The sequence below is a fragment of the Danio rerio genome, chromosome 17 (assembly GCF_049306965.1).
Source record: "Danio rerio strain Tuebingen ecotype United States chromosome 17, GRCz12tu, whole genome shotgun sequence".
Lineage (NCBI taxonomy): Eukaryota > Metazoa > Chordata > Actinopteri > Cypriniformes > Danionidae > Danio > Danio rerio.
The window spans coordinates 21,892,700-21,911,798 of record NC_133192.1 but is presented as its reverse complement, the minus strand read 5'-3'; the positions used below and the strand labels follow the sequence as shown (position 1 = coordinate 21,911,798).

The 19,099-nt window shown below is 32.3% G+C and overlaps 3 protein-coding genes across 3 annotated transcripts in view; 1 reads left to right on the top strand and 2 right to left on the bottom strand.

Moving 5' to 3' along the window:
• sh3pxd2ab (SH3 and PX domains 2Ab) overlaps positions 1–19,099 on the top strand; it is a 118,509-nt gene that overhangs the window by 25,243 nt on the left and 74,167 nt on the right. The window lies entirely within an intron of this gene.
• The window catches only part of LOC141378555 (uncharacterized), an 876,211-nt gene that overhangs the window by 837,305 nt on the left and 19,807 nt on the right, over positions 1–19,099 (bottom strand). The window lies entirely within an intron of this gene.
• LOC108179705 (beta-microseminoprotein) lies at positions 1,320–5,884 on the bottom strand. The gene is made up of 5 exons (XM_021473103.3): positions 5,767–5,884; positions 5,425–5,515; positions 2,818–2,920; positions 2,183–2,275; positions 1,320–1,446 (listed from the first exon to the last, which is right to left on the bottom strand). The coding sequence occupies exons 2-5, from the start codon at positions 5,513–5,515 to the stop codon at positions 1,401–1,403; spliced, it is 333 nt and encodes a 110-aa protein (XP_021328778.1). The 5' UTR covers positions 5,767–5,884; the 3' UTR covers positions 1,320–1,400.

Genomic DNA, 19,099 nt, shown 5'->3' with positions numbered 1-19,099 from the left:
TTTTTTTAAAATAACACAATGGATTTAAATGTGAAAAAGTACATACAACACATATAAACTTTTCTAACCATGGTTATTAGGTGCTGGAAAAGCATACAACTGCACCTTGAAAGTCCTCGAATTTGAAGTTGAAAAAGGTGTAAGAACCCTGAATATCGCAAACATAAATATGCAGGAATGTTTGTTTTATGTATAATGCTTTATGTATCAGCTCATTTTCATTCTCAAAGAATCAAACAATTCTGTGTGATTTGCCTTTAGAAAAATGGGGACATGAGCAGCGTCCTCATAAGTCACATTGTAATACACACAAACACATGAAAGGTCAAATTAATTTGTGCTCTTATTCTTTTCTTTACATGCAGACATATACATCACATTATATGTTTGGCCATTGCTTAAATAGTTAGAGTCAAAATTTTAAAGCATCACTGCAAATGAAGTTAGAAAAAAATAAGACAGTTTAGATCAGTCATGGTAACCTTATAGAAACAGTTCCACAGCTATTATTAAATATTTCATAATAATAATAGTAATAAAATTGTATAAAAAAACAAACAAACAAAAAACAACAACTAAACAATGTGTTTGCAAGAGTTAAATCATTCCCCCATTCAGAGTTACATTTATGGAGATTTCCATCAAACATCCTGGATGAATAAGTTTTAAATAATATTAACGTGATATGCAAGATTATGATTGCACACAAACACGTAAATGTGTCTGTGGGGCATATATTTTTACACATGCGTCTAGCTACCAAACCTGACAGTCTAGAGATAAAATGTCCACTTGGTGGTGCCGAAAACAAGCTTTTCAATCTTCAGAGATAAAAAATTTCAAAAGATATGGTTCCCCCAAAATGAAAATAAATGTATTTATTCTGTACAAGTTAAACAATGAAATATATGTCATTTTTATACTGAACATTTTTTGCTACAAATGTAGCCATAGTAACATCACCTTGTGGTTTGTTAGTGGTATCTTTGGAGGACATATGGTCTGCTAGCATTAGAGTAAACCAATGCTCCCCATTTGTCTTTTACAGTATATTTGTCATGGTTGGTTGCTTACTGGTGGCTGCTTTGCATATGTGATTAGCTATGTTTCCATCCAATTATTTTTATGCGCATAAAAAACAGTTGATGGAAATGCCATCATGCGCATACATTTTGAAAATGTGCATAAAAAAAAGATGTGCATAACTGAGTAGGATAAACTTTTTATCCGAAAAGAAAAAAAATTGCATACGATGGAAACGCATTTATTGTTTTACAGTTTATATTGACACACATTTTAGAAATGCACAAAAACAGATGCATGCTCTTAGGTCTGTTTATTTAAATGCTTTTAAAATCAGCTCATCAAACCTGCTGGTTATTTGTTTTTTGTTCACAAGTTTACTTTTCTTGTGCTTCACCTCCTGATCCTTCAGTGTTGTCAGCGCTGTTCCAACAAAAAAAAAAAAAAAAAAAAAAAAAAATACAAATGGTTTACATAATGTTTTCCCCTTTTAATTTTTAATAAAATTTCACATTTTTATTTGGAAATCTGTATATAAAATGATAAAATACACAGAATGCAACATAATCACTCCAAAAATATAAATGAAAATTTGTGTTTGACCCTGGACCACAGAACCAGTTGCATGATGGGTATAATTATGGGAATTGCACATTGTATTGGTCAAAAGTAAACTATTATAAGTAATTTAGTATAAATTTTAAGTATAATTAAGTATATATTTCTTTTATGTCAAAAACCATTCCAATATTAAATAAAAAATCAGGTGTGTTCTGATATTCCTACTGTAAATATAATTTTTGGTTTTCAGATTTTCAAATAGCTTTATTTTGACCAAATATTGTCCTGTACTAACAAACATTCATTAATGGAAAGCTTTTTTATTCAGACTTCAGATAATGTATACATCTTAATTTCCAAAACTTTACATTTGTGACTGATTTTGTGGTCCAGGGTCAGATAAATAATAAATTATAATAAAAAGTTTGTGTGTGTGTGTGTGTGTGTGTGTGTGTGTGTGTGTGTGTGTGTGTGTGTGTGTGTGTGTGTGTGTGTGTGTGTGTGTGTGTGTGTGTGTGTGTGGCGCACTGTGAACAAAGGTTTAGCTCAATGTTTTAGCTAGCAATGTAATTAGGACTCTGCATAGGATTTTATTTACCCGTGGTTGTTGTCGCCATATAAATCTTCAAAATAATCACCAATGATTGTGGTGGGCTCGGTTGGGACAGGGGTCCCAAACGTCTCCCATGTCCTTGCACAAAAAGGTATAAAGACAATAACTAGCAGGACAGGGTGGCATACTTGTTACAATATGCAAAATATCACAGAATTTCCACATTTTGTAATGAACAAAATTTAAGGAGAGTGACCATTGTAAAAATATTTGTTAATGAACAGTTTCCATTTTTGGTTTGTTTATTTATGGCTGTGAATTCCATTATGGGAAGTTGATTTCTGCTTTGTTGACTTTTGAGTTTGAAAAGTGACATGTTTATTGACATGTTAGTAGTTTGAAATAATATAATGTATAAGAAATAATATAGAGACAAATAAGTCTGTAAAATAACAGAAAATGTTCTGGCAGTTTATTACAAGGTTTTTGTACCATAATATATAACTCCAATCCAGACAATTTATCACTGTAAACTATTAAAAATGTTTACAAAAGTCACTTTTTATAAGGTTGAAAGTTGATGGAAGAAAGATTGAGCTCCCATATTATAATTTAAAAGCATAAATGAATTGGGAAAACTGCTTATCTGTGGATATTTTGACAGTGTGCAAGTACTGTACCTTTCACAACAGATGATTCCAAAATCAACACAGACACAGGTTTCAGGTCCGTTCTCCCATTCAGAGTTAAATTCATGGAGATTTCCGTCAGAGTCAGAACAACCTAAATCAATCATAGAAATGATTTTGAAATATCATTACTATATTAGTTTTTATGGTGAACATGTTTGTAATGTTAAAATGTTTTGCAATCTCCAGAGGCTGTGACGCTTAAGGGATAGTTTACCAAAAATTGAAAATTCTGTCATCATTTACTCTTCCTTTGTCTTATACTGACACGGAGGTGAAATATCTTTAGAATATTGTCATCATTTTTGTTTTAGTATTCTTGTGCTGATGATGACATTGATTAAGGCATGTGGTCTGTTTTGAAGATGTTTTTGGTATTTTACTGGGTTTTCAATGAGCCAGGAACCTTGCTGTGGAGGATGAGGGAGCTCTCAGATTTCACTTAAAATATCTTATGGTGTCTTCTAAAGACATAGTCAGGTCACATGGGTTTGGAATGACGCATAATTGATGCGAAATTCATAACAGAATTTTCATTTTTGGGTGAGGTAACCATTTAATTTTTTAGGTGTAACATTTTTTTGTAAATAGAAAGAATTTGTGACAACATAAAAAAAATATCTGTAAATTAGTAGGTTTCTATATTTTGTGATTCATGTTTTTATTTTTCCTTATATATTTGAATTGCATTATAGCACCTGCTTATTCTTGCAACAACCTTTAACCTGGAAAAGTTTGAAAATGTGACTTTTTTGAACATTTTTAATAAAGTGATATATTATCTGGGTTGGTGTTGTATATTGTGGTGCAAAAATCTTGTAATAAACTGCCTGTACATTTTCTGGTATTTTACAGACTTATTTCTCTCTATATTATTATACATTATATAATTTCAAACTAAAATCTCAATAAAAGCCACTTTGTTAAACTGCAGAGTTTAATTTTCAACATCAAAAGTCAACAGAGCAGAAAACAACATGCCATAATGCAATTCACAGCCGTAGATGAGCAGAAAACTCTTGTTAATCACAAAATACGGAAACTGTTAATTACAGTTAATTTGTATTGTTTATTTAGACAGCTCAAGACATGAATCTGGTGAGCCATTAGGTTTTTAATTAAATGAACTCCATTTTTAAGAAATAAAATTCAGCTCAGCACTACAATAATAGAATAATACAATAATAGTCCAAGTCCATAATGAGATAAGAATACACTTACAGTACTGATATGAGAGCTCATCTCTTAATTATCGGTTAATAAATATGCCTTACTGTTTAAGCAAAAATAAATTCAGATCATCTCTGAAAAGCCACGCTAATCTAAGAAGCATTTGCATGGTCTGTGGTCAATATGTATGTATGGTCAATAGAAACATTACAATTACTACTACTGCCTACTGTATAGGCTTACTCTAGTAACTTAGGGAAACATTACTTTGGAAAATGGACCTATAATGTATGTTTCAATTAAAATTGTGTTAATTTAGAATTTTAAAAAGCTACATGAGTGTTTTTTTTAATAGAAGCAGAAGAAGCAAAATATATTTGAAATAACTTTTGTTTTGATCCCTGTGTGGATTTAAGCACACCCAGTCTGGCTGTCTTAGAAAACTCTACAGCAGCAGCTATTCTGGTGGTGATGAAATCTCATAAAATAAGTAGTAACACTTTATTTTTGCTGTCGTTACACATTCCATGTTTAGTAATAAATAGTACATCAATAACAAAATATAATTCATAAATCCATGCTGCTATCCCTAAACCTATTCTGTAACAACTCATGCTCTGTCCATATAAGAACGGGTACTATAGTCAATTCATTAATATTATTTAATACTAGGGCTGCACAATATCATTTGAGCATCAATATCGCAATGTGTGTGTTTGCAATATTCACATCACAAGATTTGCAATGTTGAGTTAGGATTATAGATGTTCAGAAACCAAAACATGAGATTTGTAGATACACTGCCAAACCGAACAATTATAAGAGAGTGAAAGTTTATCGTTTATCATGCTTTTAAGGCATGTGGAAGTCTTAAGCATTTTAAGAGACTTTAGCATGTTAGTAGTGCATAAAGAAGTTTAATAATGATTGATTTTATTGAATTATTTTTATGATGAAGACTATGAAGCGTTATTTTAAATTCAATATCTGTACTTAAGTACTGTTACATCATCCAGAAAACCATAAAGCATGTTTTTATCACTTTAAAATAAATTACATAAAAATATGTTTTATACTACATTCTCCTACAGAATCATCCCAATTAAACTAATTACTATGCAAATAAAGCTATTTAAGTCATCGGGTGAAATTGTATCGATATTGCAATATATATGGCAAAGAAAAAAATATTGCAATGTAAAATTTGTCCAATATTGTGCAGCCCTTCTCGAAACATTTGATTGATTACTGTAACAGTAGTCATAACATCATAAAATGGTTTAACGAATTAACAACCAAACTGTATAAACTGAAGATACACAGTAAATAATAAGGTTATTTGTCATTTTCAGCTACTAACATAATAAAATTTTTTTCTTAAATTAACAAATATATGAGCATAGATTTAGGTTTAGATAGTAGCATCACCTTGTGGGTTGTTATTGGTGTCTTCAGGAAATGTTTCCAATCTGCAGGCATAACAGTAAGTCACTGCTGCAAACAACACAAACAGCCTCATCTGATAGAGAAGTCAAATACAAAATAATTAGTTAGCATACTTAAAAAAAAAAATTTTTTTTTACAATATACATTATGTACATTTGCTAAATTTGTTTTGTTTAAAACAATCTATTAAGATACGCTAATTACATCTATAAAAGAAAACTGCAGTAAAGATGCTTAAATAGAATGTTAGTCTGCCATACACTGATATATATTACAAAATAATTACATTTAACAGTTGAAGAAAACAAGAAGGTTTTTCAGTACCGTGTTGTGTGAGGAATACAAGACTGTTCAATAAAACACAAGAAGCACTGTTCAAGAACGGTCTTGAATTGCTACAATTTATAGAGTTCTTCCTTTATATGTGATCAATAGGCTGTTCCTCCTATGCCTGACACAAATTTACTTTGGTGGGGTCTTTGTAGATATTAGATATCATAACATTGATGTTACGCTTGAAATTCAAGTGAAGTTATTCAAATTGCTCTTGGGTAAAGATTTCTTAGAACTGAGTGTCTGAATGCAAAACAGTTACTTTTTTTGGTGATTTTTGTTGCACGTTAATTAATTAAATAAGTTTCTCGTGGTATTTTTCTTAAAAAACAAAACAAAAAAAAAAACATTGTCAAGCCAAAGAAACAAAGCAGTAATCTAATTTGTTGAATTGATATCATTACGGTGTTTGCAAGACCATATATTTGTTTTGTTTATTTTTATTTTCACTTTAAATATGTTTGCAAAGCTTGAAACATACCTTGAACACAACTTTTACTCTCATCCTAATAGCAGCCAAAGGGTTTTAATACAAAACATGTACACAGCACATAACAAATGCTTTCTTTTTCTTTTTTTGTAGTTGTTTTGGGACTAAAAATGTATAGATTTCCCATTTTAGGTTTACTTTTAAAATTGCACTGCACACTTTTTTACTTTGATTTTAAATGTACTGTTAATTGTAAAAACACAATATTGTTAGTGAGTTGTTTTTTTACCATTTGCACTGTTGTGTGTGAAAGCATTTAATCTGTTTGCATTTAATCTGTTTGCATAAGGAAATGTTTTTACTGATATGCATCTTTAGCTGAAGCATAACAATAAAATAAATATTTTTCAAAACCGGAACAACTGCACATTTATTTGTTCTCTTGAATTCTGAGAATTTGATTAACAGTTAATCTTATAGTGAGACAAGTTTCAACCTCGTGACATTGTGTGCTAAATGCTGAGTTCAAATGCTAAAAAAGATTAAGTCTGTCAACGGCAGCTCTTTTTAAGCAGTGTAAGTGGTTTCATAATACCATGTTCAGACAGTAATGCAGCTTTGATCATTCATTTTCCATATGTAACTGGGCCATCAGAACGAGAGTTCAATTAGTTAATATGAGAAAACTGACAGCTGACACAGTGCTGATCTTCTCCGTGTTTATGAGGCCTAATTAGAAACACATTTTAAAGCATTTCTGGGGACCTTTCACCTTCAAGTCTTCAGCTTTTACAAGTCAAAGCTGCTTTCCACAAATGAACTATAAAATGGTTAAAAAAAGTGCCAGTAAGTTACTGTAGATTTTATAGGAAATTGTTAACAGTGTAGCCCTAGTTTTGTTTTATGTAGTAAAGGAATGCATTCAGTGAAAGAATTTCTTCAGTCAAACACAAAAAAATACTTGAAATACTTTTCATAACATTAAAAAAATCCATAGCATTTTTGTTTCAAGCTTTAGATCCCAGTGGTGAGGGACAACGTTTACTTTATACAATTTTAACAGCGAGTAAAGGAATGACTGCACTTTCTTTTTTTTAATGATATTTTACTTTAAATACACCCAGTGCTTGTCTTTTGATGACTAAAGTGTCATCTCTTGATGTTTTAATGAGATGCAGGGATTAGATCAAATGAATAAACCCACAGTAGTGTGATCCTAATGCAGATAGACAAAGCAAAAAGATACCTGTTCTTAACTTTGCTTTGCTAAACCATGTGGTCTTGCCATAACACTGGTATGTGAACATTTCGCTTGGAAACTGCTGCTGTTCATATATCCAACATTATCTGTAGCCGCATTTTGAATTATCTGTAACACATTTATTTTTGTATTTTTTTTTTGCATAGATGTGGATGTACAGTAGTTGTAGGTAGCAACATTACATTTTGGGTTATTAGGGGTGTGTTGAGAAACTATTTCCTCTTCATATGCATTACAGCAAACTCAAAGTTATAAATAAATCATATTTCTCCAATGTATTTCCCTTGAATGCTACAGAAAATGATACTGTACTATAGTGCAGAAGAAAACATTATTATTATTTTTTTATTATAGTATGTCTGATAATAATTTTTCTTTTGGAGAAAGTCTTATTTGTTTTATTTCGGCTGAAATAAAAAGCATTTTTAAAAGTAAAAAAAAAAAAAAAACATTTTAAGATCAAAATTATTAGCCCCTTTAAGCTAGTTTTTTTTCCGATAGTCCACAGAACAAACAATCGTTATACAATAACTTGCCTAATTACCGTAACTTGCTTAATTAACCTTATTAACCTAGTTAAGCCTTTAAATGTCACTTTAAGCTGTATAGAAGTGTCTTTAAAATATCTAGTCAAATATTATTTACTGTCATCTTGGCAAAGATAAAATAAATCAGTTATTAGAAATGAGTTATTAAAACATTTATGTTTAAAAATGTGTTGAAAAAAATCTCTCCATTAAACAGAAATTGGGGAAAAATATACAAGGGGGCTAATAAATCAGGAGGGCTAATAATTCTGACTTCAACTGTATATTCAAATATATATTATATGTGCATTCATATATGGCCATATTATTATATAACCTGTAATTTTATATTTTATATCTAAACATGGATGCAATACCAATGGTTGAAAAAAAAAAATGTGTTAAATATTTCTATTTTTGCTTAATATTATAAAATATGTTGCTTAATATACATATTTTTATTTGTGAAATCCAATTAAGAACATATTTAATTTGCATCATTTCCATAAATCAAATTTAAATATAGGTTTGATTGATAACCAGTTCTTCCAAAGTCTGCATTCTCTGTATGCTGGAATGACTACTGTGCATCAGATAAATCATTGTTAACCTATTCATTTTTCTGCTACTGTACACTTGGCCTACTTACTGGTTACAGTACTTTGCATCTGCGATTGATGGAAATCTACAGCACTTATCCAAACCAAATAATTACACTGGTGGAGTCGGATATTATAAATATACAATCTTTCACTTGATGCATGAAGTTCAAATAAAAGCTCTATTCAATCTTTGATTGAAGTTTCCCTTGGCAAATATTCTTAAGAACTAGTCGAGTTTCTCAATGCAAAGTGATCAGTTATAAAATATGACTTTATCATTTTTCTCTTTATTATGGTTCTGTTTTAAAAGTAAATTGAGAAGAAACAACTTAAGCAAAGTGTGAAATATAAAATGTTATGCGTTAGGCTGCTGAATGCTGGATTCTGAAAACAAAAGATTTTGCCCAGAGTTTTTAGCTGTAAAGAATGAGTGTGTCTGTGTGCATTCAGAATTGTTAATAATTAATAATTATTTACAGAAGTAGCAGCACCAATCCAATACCAAAGGAGCAATGTTTATGTAATTGATATGAAACTTTTCAAAAAAGTTGTTTTAATTTAGGAACTTGGAAAGTGCAAATGCAAGTATTGCATTATAGTATGTTATTCATTCATTTGAATTCAACTGACCCAGCCGAGGCTCGAACCAGCAACCTTTTTGCTGTGAGACGGGAGCTCTGCCCACTACACCACCTTGCTGCCCATATTATTATATTATATTATATTATATTATATTATATTATATTATATTATATTATATTATATTATATTATATTATATTATATTATATTATTCATAAATTTTCGGCTTAGTCCCTTTAATTATCTGGGGTCGCCACATCGGAATGAACCGCCAACTTATTTAGCATATGTTTTACTCAGCGGCTGCCCTTCCAACTGCAACCCATCACTAGGAAACATATATACACACTCATTCACACTTAAACACAATTTAGCTTACCCAATTCATCTATACCACATGTCTTTGGACTTGTAGGAGAAACCGGAGAACCTGGAGGAAACCCATGCGAACACAGGAAGAACATGCAAAGTCTACACAGAAATGTCAACTGAACCAGCTGAGGCTCGAAACAGCGGCCTTCTTGCTGTGAGGCGATTGTGCTACCCACTGTGCCACTGTGACCCCCCTCTTATTAAATTATATTATATTATATTATATTATATTATATTATATTATATTATATTATATTATATTATATTATATTATATATAATTTATCATTACTAAAATACTCTTTGATTTTAATTTTAAAATCTTCAGAGTTGCATAAGTCAAATTATTAGTTTTTCATGAACCCAAGTAAAAAAAGGATATTAAAAACAAGAAATATTTTTTCAAAACAGAGCCACCCTTTGTAACTCACTTGCTTAATAACTAATTAAAACAGTTCATTATTTCTTTGTCATTTTATTATTTTGTGCTCCTATCAATTCAGTGTCCTGTTTCTCTAAAAACGATATTCTTTTTAGCTTCTTTTTAGTCTATTAGTCATACCCCTGTAATACATGATTTGCTTGACAAGAAAACTGCACAACTTTAAAGGGGAAAAAATAATATTTTGGGCAAAAAAAAAGAGCAAGGAAATAAAAAGAAAATTAGATGTTAATCTGTGGTCATTGGTGATTCACAAGGCATCAGCTACAGTACCATCACTTGTGATTAAAAAAAAAAACTTTGGCTCCTGATGATACATTATTTCAGTACCAATAAATAATCTATAGTGCATTCATAACTGTTTGGAGATGTACTGTATATGTTTTTTTGTCTCTCAAAACTGCTGGAAGCCATTGACTTGTATTTCAAATCACATGGCTTAAGGGTAAATATAAGAACAGCAGCTTGCAAATTTTGGGTGTCCCATCCCTTTAAGCCTCCTGGTACATCAATTATGCCATATGTTGACACATTTATGACACACATATTCTAGAAATGCACAAACATACATAGATACATACTTTAAGGCATTTTTATTTAAAATGCTGTTTAAATCTGCAGGATTACCCTGTTTTTTTATTGGAGAACTTTGCTTTATTTGATATCTCTTGATGTTACTGGTTTTCTTCTTGTGGTTCAGCTCCAGAGCCATCAGAATCATTTTGACCATTGTTGTCATCATGGTAAAATCTGTTTAAAAACAAAAATATGCAAATGGTGTTTGTATGTAGGTTTATGAGAAAAATCTCTTATTATGATACAAGTCATCTCATATCCTGACATACACAATGATATACATTTGATGTTAACATTATTAATCCTTTGGTAAAATTGTAACTACTGTACGTTTCTTAAGAATAGTTTTTAACACTTTTTGAACAGCAGTTTTAATAACTAATTTATTTTTTGCCTTTGTCATGATACTATATTCAGCTTAAAGTACAATTCAAAGACTTAACTAGGTTAATCAGCTTTTTTATAGATTAAAAACTGATTTTATTCCAGCCAAAGGCTTTAATAAAATCCTTTAAACTGAGGCTTCCTTCATCTCGGTGGCCGAGAGAGCTTTACGTCATGCAATTTAAGAAAACACTTGCAATTACAAAAAACAACAGCAAATTAAGAAAAGCTTCTCTGTTTGACAGCACAAATGCTGGAAATCCCCACAACGTATACACATTAAAAAGGTCCGCTGCATTTTCCCACAATGCAAACATTTTAATAAAACGTGTGCATTTATTTTCCTACAACGCAAAAACATCAGAACAACGGAAATGTTTCAAAGGTAACCAAAAACGTGACGGACACCCGTGTGCCATGACTATTGCTCAGTGAAGTTGTAGGTGATCTTTGAAAAGTGAGTTTTTTGTTTGTTTATTTTAATATCCTGATTCTCGTGTCTTTAGTATTTATTAGCCTAAATAACTGTATCCTATATAGCCGGGTCTGTAAGAAAATGCGACACGTTTTCGTAATTTATTTTTTTTTGCTGTGAGAAAATGCTGCACGTTTTATAAATTTTTTTGCATGGTGAGAAAATGCAGCGCGTTTTATTAATTGTGTTGTGAGAAAATGCAGCGCGTTTTATAAAATTTTTGCTTTGTAAGAAAATGCAGTGCGTTTCCTTAATTTGTTTGCATTGTGAGAAAATGCAGCGCGTTTTATTAATTGTGTTGTGAGAAAATGCAGTGCGTTTTCTTAATTTGTTTGCATTGTGAGAAAATGCAGTGCGTTTTCTTAATTTGTTTGCATTGTGAGAAAATGCAGTGCGTTTTATTAATTTGTTTGTGTTGTGAGAAAATGCAGCGCGTTTTATTAATTGTTTGTGTTGTGAGAAAATGCAGCGCGTTTTATAAATTGTTGTGAGAAGTGGAGTTTATTCATAAACTAATTTCGAGAGGAGCACGTGATTATGATTGAACACGGCTGGTTCTGCATTAGCATGCATGATCCACCAATCAGGCCATTCCTAACCCACTATAAAGAGCCAGGGTTTTTTCACTACAGTCATCTTCGATTTGAAGAATCCCTCCTTCCACCCCTACCTCTTTACCTTTCCCTCCATAGGGCGGCACGGTGGCCCAGTGGTTAGCACTGTTGCCTCACAGCAAGAACGCCACCGGTTTTAGTTCTTTAACAGGCCGGTGGTCGTTTCTGTGCGTACTTTGCATGTTCTTCCTGTGCTCGTGTGGGTTTTCCCCGGGTCCTCCGGTTTCCTTCCACATTCCAAAAACCTTGCACTACAAGTGAATTGATAAATCTAAATTTTACACTACAGTCAAACTCTCACCCTACAGCATATCTTTTCATAGCATTCAATTTTTATTCATCAGTTTTTGTCAAGGGGGAGTGGTCGAGATCTACCTGAGCTCAAGGCTGCCCTCTCGTCCTCAAATGGGAGGGAGCCCAGGGCTCAATTTACTTTTGAGCTCAGGGCTCTCCGGGGACAGCATGCCAAACTTGCTTATAATTAATCATCAGCTAAGTGTGAACTCTTAAAAATGCTGCTCGTTTTCTGGATTTGTTCGCATTGAGAAAATGCAGCTCGTTTTATTAATTGTTTGCTTGTGAGAAAATTCAGCGCGCTTTATTGTTTGGGTTGTGAGAAAATGCAGCACATTTTATTAATTGTTTGCGTTGTAAGAAAATGCAGCTTGTTTTTACAAAAAATTATGTTTGCTATGTGACTATTAACAGCATATGTGCTGTCAAATGGATAAAAATCTTTTCTCAATTTGCTGCTGTTGTAATTGCACGTTTTCTTAAATTGCAGCACAATAAGCTCTCTCACCCACTGTATTAACATCTTATGATGCAGCAACCTAAATATGCAACCACATAAGTTTCACTAACACATAATGAGTAATTTTGCCACATCAACAGTAAACTGTTGCGTTGTTCATTTGAGAATGACTTACTGGCCGTAGTCTTGAGGGATGTAATCATTGTTAGTCGATCCATTGCTATTGTTACACAGAAAAACATGGCATTTGAAGTCTGTTTACAGTGAATGAGTAATTAGTTTATGAAAGTAAAGTTATGAAAAATAAGAGGCAAACATACAGTCACACTGACATAAAATGAGCCGATCTTAACTAGTAAGCGTTTTCTCAGTGTTTATGTCAGAATGGCTGACTTACGGGTCATAGTTTGCAGTGACTTGGTTATTTTCCGACACTCCATCCGAATCACTGATTCCAGATCTATTACAACACAAAAAATGAAAAAGCAATGTTAAAATGGAAACTGCTCCCCTCTTGCTAAATCTAAAATGTTGCAGTGATTATAACAAAATGACTTACACGTCCTCCTTTTCAGAAGAAGACACATCACCACTTCCAGAGCTGTTACAACACACACACACACACACACACACACACACACACACACACACACACACACACACACATGCAAATGTGCAGTATACATGCAGTAACAATTGCTCTGTCATTTTTTATCACGATTAAACATTATTAGAACCAATTTTAACTACTAAACATACATTGCTGTCTAATTCTTATTGAACTTTAGACCTTTGTCTACAGCACACACACAAAAGTAAATGTACAGTTTACATTACATACAGTATTAACTGCCCTGTGTCATTTTTTTGTGTTTTAACATTGTAATGACCACTTTTAACTACAAAACAAGCATTGCTGTCTATTTCTTACTGTATTTCTCACTTAATGAAATGTAAACTTAATTTTCGAATGACTTACTGTTCACTGTCAGACATGAAGTTGATGCTAGAGCTTTGTCTACAACATACACACAAAAGCAAATGTACAGTATACATTGCATAGTAATAACTGCCCTTTGTCATTTTTGAATGAGGATCAATCATAAGAACCAATTTTAACTACTAAACACGCATCACTGTCTAATTCTTACTGTATTTCTCTCTTAATGAAATGTAAACTGTTCATTTTAGAAGGACTTACTGTTCACTGTCAGACATGAAGTTGATGTTAGAACTTTGTCTACAACACACACACAAAAGCAAATGTACAGTTTACATTACATACAGTATTAACTGCCCTGTGTCATTTTTATTGTGTTTTAACATTGTAATGACCACTTTTAACTACAAAACAAGCATTGCTGTCTATTTCTTACTGTATTTTTCTCCTAATGAAATGTAAACTGTTCATTTTCGAATGACTTACTGTTCACTGTCAGACATGAAGTTGATGTTAGAGCTTTGTCTACAACACACACAAAAGCAAATGTACAGTATACATTACATACAGTAATAACTTCCCTTTGTCATTTTTGAATGAGGATCAATCATAAGAACCAATTTTAACCACTAAACAAGCATCACTGTCTAATTATTACTGTATTTTTCTCTTATTGAAGTGTACACTGTTCCTTTTAGAAGGACTTACTGTTCACTGTCAGACATGAAGTTGATCTTAGACTTTGGTCTCCTACAGTACAACACACACACAAAAGCAAATGTACAGTTTACATTACATACAGTATCAACTGCCCTGTGTCATTTTTTTTTATCGTGTTTTAACATTGTAATGACCACTTTTAACTACAAAACAAGCATTGCTGTCTATTTCTTACTGTATTTCTCTCTTAATGAAATGTAAACTATTCATTTTAGAAGGACTTACAGTTCACTGTCAGACATGTACTCAATTCCAGGTCTATTACAACACACATAAAAGCAAAAGTTTAACAAATATCGAAATATGACAGATGTAGTCAATTTAATGTTGATTAGTATTTTACAAATTCTAACTTTTCAGGATGCACTTTACAAAAAAAAAAAAAATACTCAGCAAAATTATAATAAATATTATATAATATATAAATGTACATACACTTCATAAGTGTCTCTACTAAGAATTCTGTGTCTAACTCTGGATTTAGCATTACAGCATGATATTGCTGTAAGCAACATCAACACTCTCAGCTGAAAAAGAAGAGACAAAGATGTAAATTATGATCATTGGATTTCAAAATTAAGAATGGCAATGCAAAATAAAAACCATTATAATAAATGATAAACATAATTGCCAGACTGAAAACCAGTATAAACAATTGTAAAACTACTTATACTGTTAATATCTTTACAGTTACTGTGTACATAAATAAACACTCAATAACAAAGCAGAAACTGCTCAAAACAATGGAACAAAACGTCCCAAATTATAGCTAATACATCATTAATGATATCCATGTCACTTTATTACTTTAAATTGTATTAAATTTACAATATAAATGGATACAGTACCATATTGTGAAGAGACATGGTGAGCCACTAGAAGATCAATATAAATGCCAGAAATGTTTCCCAGACTCTTATTAAACACCTTATATAGTAGAGTTGGAATAAGAAATGAGACTGACACATTTTTCACCCAATTGCATCCTTACAGCATCTTTCTTATTGGTGGTAAAACAAGCTTTAAATAATGAGATTCCATAACCAGTGCTCACATGCTTTTGTACATCAGTGTAAATATGATATCTGTTTGCAAAAGAAATAATTTCTGTTGATGAGCTGATAAGTGCATTCAAATAACGCAGTAATGCAAATGGATGCAAAGTAAATACACTTAAAGGGATAGTTTAATTAAAAATGAATATTTGCTCACTATTTACTCACCCTCAAGTGATACCAAACCTTTTGTTGAACACAAAAGAAGATACTTTAAAGAAGGCTGAAAACCTCTAACCACTGATGTCTGTAGTAGGAAAAGCAAACAATATGGAAGTCGATGGTTACAGGTTTTCAGCTTTTTACAGAAAATTTTATTTCGTGTTCAGAACAGAAGAAAGAAACTCATCAAGGTTTGAAACTAAAAGAACTTTAGAGCTCGTGGTTTCCAATAATTAAATTAGATTCTAAGAGTGTGACGAATAATAAACTATGCTAAAACAAGTATCACTCATGTGATGATGCTGAGTTAAACTGCTGAAGAAAGAAAAAAGCTACTGGTACACAATCCAAAAAGCAATTGGGTCAAATGCATATGTAACTTCATCACAAAAACTTTAAATATGTTAATTACAATAATTACAGTAAATTACAATGGTTCTTTTTTGGAAACTGAGGAAACCAGTTTAACAAGGAAAATCTCTAGTCTTGTGGTCCCACTGCTCTGCACGTTTAATATAGTTTTTCTGATCTGACCAAAACACTCAAAAATTAGATAAATTTTTATGGGCAGATGCAATTGAAGATTGATAAACTAAGGCCCCAAAAGAGTTGAAATAAATATAACAAGTGAAAGAAAAAATCTGTATCACTTTATTTTGATTGTCCCTTTAATGCATTTTGTTGAATATAAGTTACATTCTATCTACAAGCCAATTAACTCTCATTAGATAAAGGCTCTATTTTGACGATCCATGCGCAAAGCAGATGCTTTCAGGGCGTGTCAGAATCCATTTTTGCTAATATAAGGACAGAAAAATCCACTTTGCTCTGTGGCGCATGGTCTAAAAGAGTTGAGTTTATTTTCTTAATGAGTTATAGGTGTGTTTTGAGCATAAACCAATCAGAGTTCCATCTCCCATTCCCTTTAAGAGCCAGTCGCGTAGCGCCATGGCACATTTGCTATTTATATGACGTAAAGTAAGTGGAAGTGGAAAAACTGAGCATTTCACAAGCAAGAAAACAGTTAAACAGAGCATCTACAGCGCGAGAATGAGAGATAAATTAATAACTTTCCCTTTCGCTCTCGTGGATAGGGAAATCCTTTATGCACAGACATCAATTAGCCTATAAATAATTAATTTCGTTTGTTAAGCGCAGGGATTTGTTTTAAAACTATTTCTAATTTCAGTTCTAATTTTCAGCAAACGAATAAATGAACAATAATAACAAAGTGTGTTCAAAATACTGAGTTATATCTTAATACACATGCTATGCCTAATATGGTCTACAATCTGACAGGTGGGCAAGTCTAAGCTTGTTTTTGATAAAACAAATATAAATATAGATATAATAAATAATACTGCTAATAATAATAATATACAAAAGCAAATTGAATGAACTGAAAACGCCTCCCAAGATGAAGAAGGTATGAAGGCAGTGGTTTTTAAATTTATGTTGGCTAGAAAATAAAGTTTTGAAATATGTTAATCCTTTATATTTATATCCTATATATACTCTTATTATATCCTATATGTATCCTTACCATTTATATCTTTTTCATATGTAAAGATATTTGAGTATTGCTGTACATCTTGTGTGTATTAAGCAGTGCGTAAGCGAGGCGCAACTCTGCGCTGGAGTTTAGAACGGGTTTGTTTTGGTCTATTGAAAAATCTATTATAGTTTCTCATAATAGCAACGCGCCAGCAGTGCGCTTAAGAACGCCTAACTTTTTAGACCAAAACACCTATGGGCGCACATATGAGCGCAAATGCATTTGCTATTTAAACAGTGTAGCGCAACGCCTCAAAACGACTCTTGCACCAAGCTGAAACTAGCAAACAACTATTGCGTCGCGCCTTGCGCCACATTGTGCCGGGTGTATGATAGGGCCCAAGTAGACTGTTAGGTTGGGGTTAGGGTTATGGTTAGTGTAAGTTGACATGTTCTTGCAAAATTACTGATAGCCAGTTAAATGTCTGTTAAAGGAGCAGTATTAGCAGATATTAAGCAGACAGTCTACTTATACTCAAATGAGAAATCATTGGCATGTAGTTGCAATGCAGAATTTAATCAACAAACTGTGCAATAGGGGCCATCAAAACAAAGTTTTACCAGTTAATCAAACATTGTCAAGATGTTTTTCTGAATAGACAGCCAGAATTAATATTATTATTTTAGACCTCTAATTACTCTGGATTTATTTGGAATAATGTTAGCTTACATAAGCTTTGTAGAATATATTTTTTCCTTAATAAATAATTGTCAGAGTTTAACATTAACAATGTAGCTGTCTCAGCTGGTGTGCGTGTGAATATGTAGGCAAACACTTGTTTGCACGAATAATTATTTTACTCAAATTTATTTTTAGACAAAGCATATAGGCTATTAAATGGTTCCTAAGTAAATAGTCTTGGAAACTGGAACAACTCCACATTTAATCATTCATTTATTCATTTTATTTTCGGCCCAGTCCCTTTATTAATCTGTGGTTGCCACAGCGGAATGAACTGCCAACTTATCCATCATAGGTATACGAAGCTGATGCCCTTTTAGCTGCAACCCATCACTGGGAAACACTCATACACACTCTTTCACACATATACACAACGGACAATTTAGCTAACCCAATTTACCTAGCGCACGTTTTTGGATTTGTGGGGGAAACCAGAGCACGTGGAGAAAACCCACACCAACACAGGGAGAACATGCAAACTCGACACAGAAATGCCAAATACCCACTGTGCCACCATTCTGCCCCTCCACATTTATTTGTTTTTTAAAAACAATTCTTGAATTCTAAAAAAAGTAATCACTCGATTGCTTTACCCCCTTACTATGTCATAAGTACATTCAGACAGTATGCGCAGTACAAAAGGTTTGCTTATGTCAGTGCATTAATATTTGAAAGCGAAGAGGCAGTAGCTGCTGGCAGTTTTCTACAGTGACAAGGCAAAACAGGGATTTACCATGAGGTTAAGCTACAGTATTTAAAACAGATTGTTGATATGATGGTTGCTAAAGGACAAGGCTATTGATATAGTCTATTAAATATTAAATTTATTGTCTATTTAAATTTGTCAGTATTGTTATCGTGGGCACTTAAAAAAATTGGAGATGTTAAAAAAAATTGATACCTTCAGTATTACTACATTGCAAGATCACATAAATTGGAGTATACTTTCTTATTGTGCATGTTTAGCACAGAAGCACAAGATTTATTCACTCTCAGACAAAAGGAGGTGCCTGTGGACCAGCAGAACTGCAGTAAGTAGCCTACAATTTTATTACTGTTTTGTCAAAGCATTTTAGATGAAACTGTAGTTTGGTATGGGACCTTTTTGACAACTGCATTGAAATAAATATGCAGTTGCTTTTTCCAGTTTGTTGACAACTCTATACGTTCTGGCAAATAAATGCTGTTTTTATG

Bases quoted from the DNA above. Each gene is read 5' to 3' on its own strand.
- LOC108179705 (XM_021473103.3), bottom strand. From the start codon at position 5,515: ATGAGGCTGTTTGTGTTGTTTGCAGCAGTGACTTACTGTTATGCCTGC. The intron at 2,276-2,817 runs GTACAGTACTTG...TTTTTGTGCAAG, and splicing joins GGAATCATCTGTTGTGAAAG to GACATGGGAGACGTTTGGGA. The intron at 1,447-2,182 runs GTAAATAAAATC...TTGTTGGAACAG, and splicing joins TATGGCGACAACAACCACGG to CGCTGACAACACTGAAGGAT.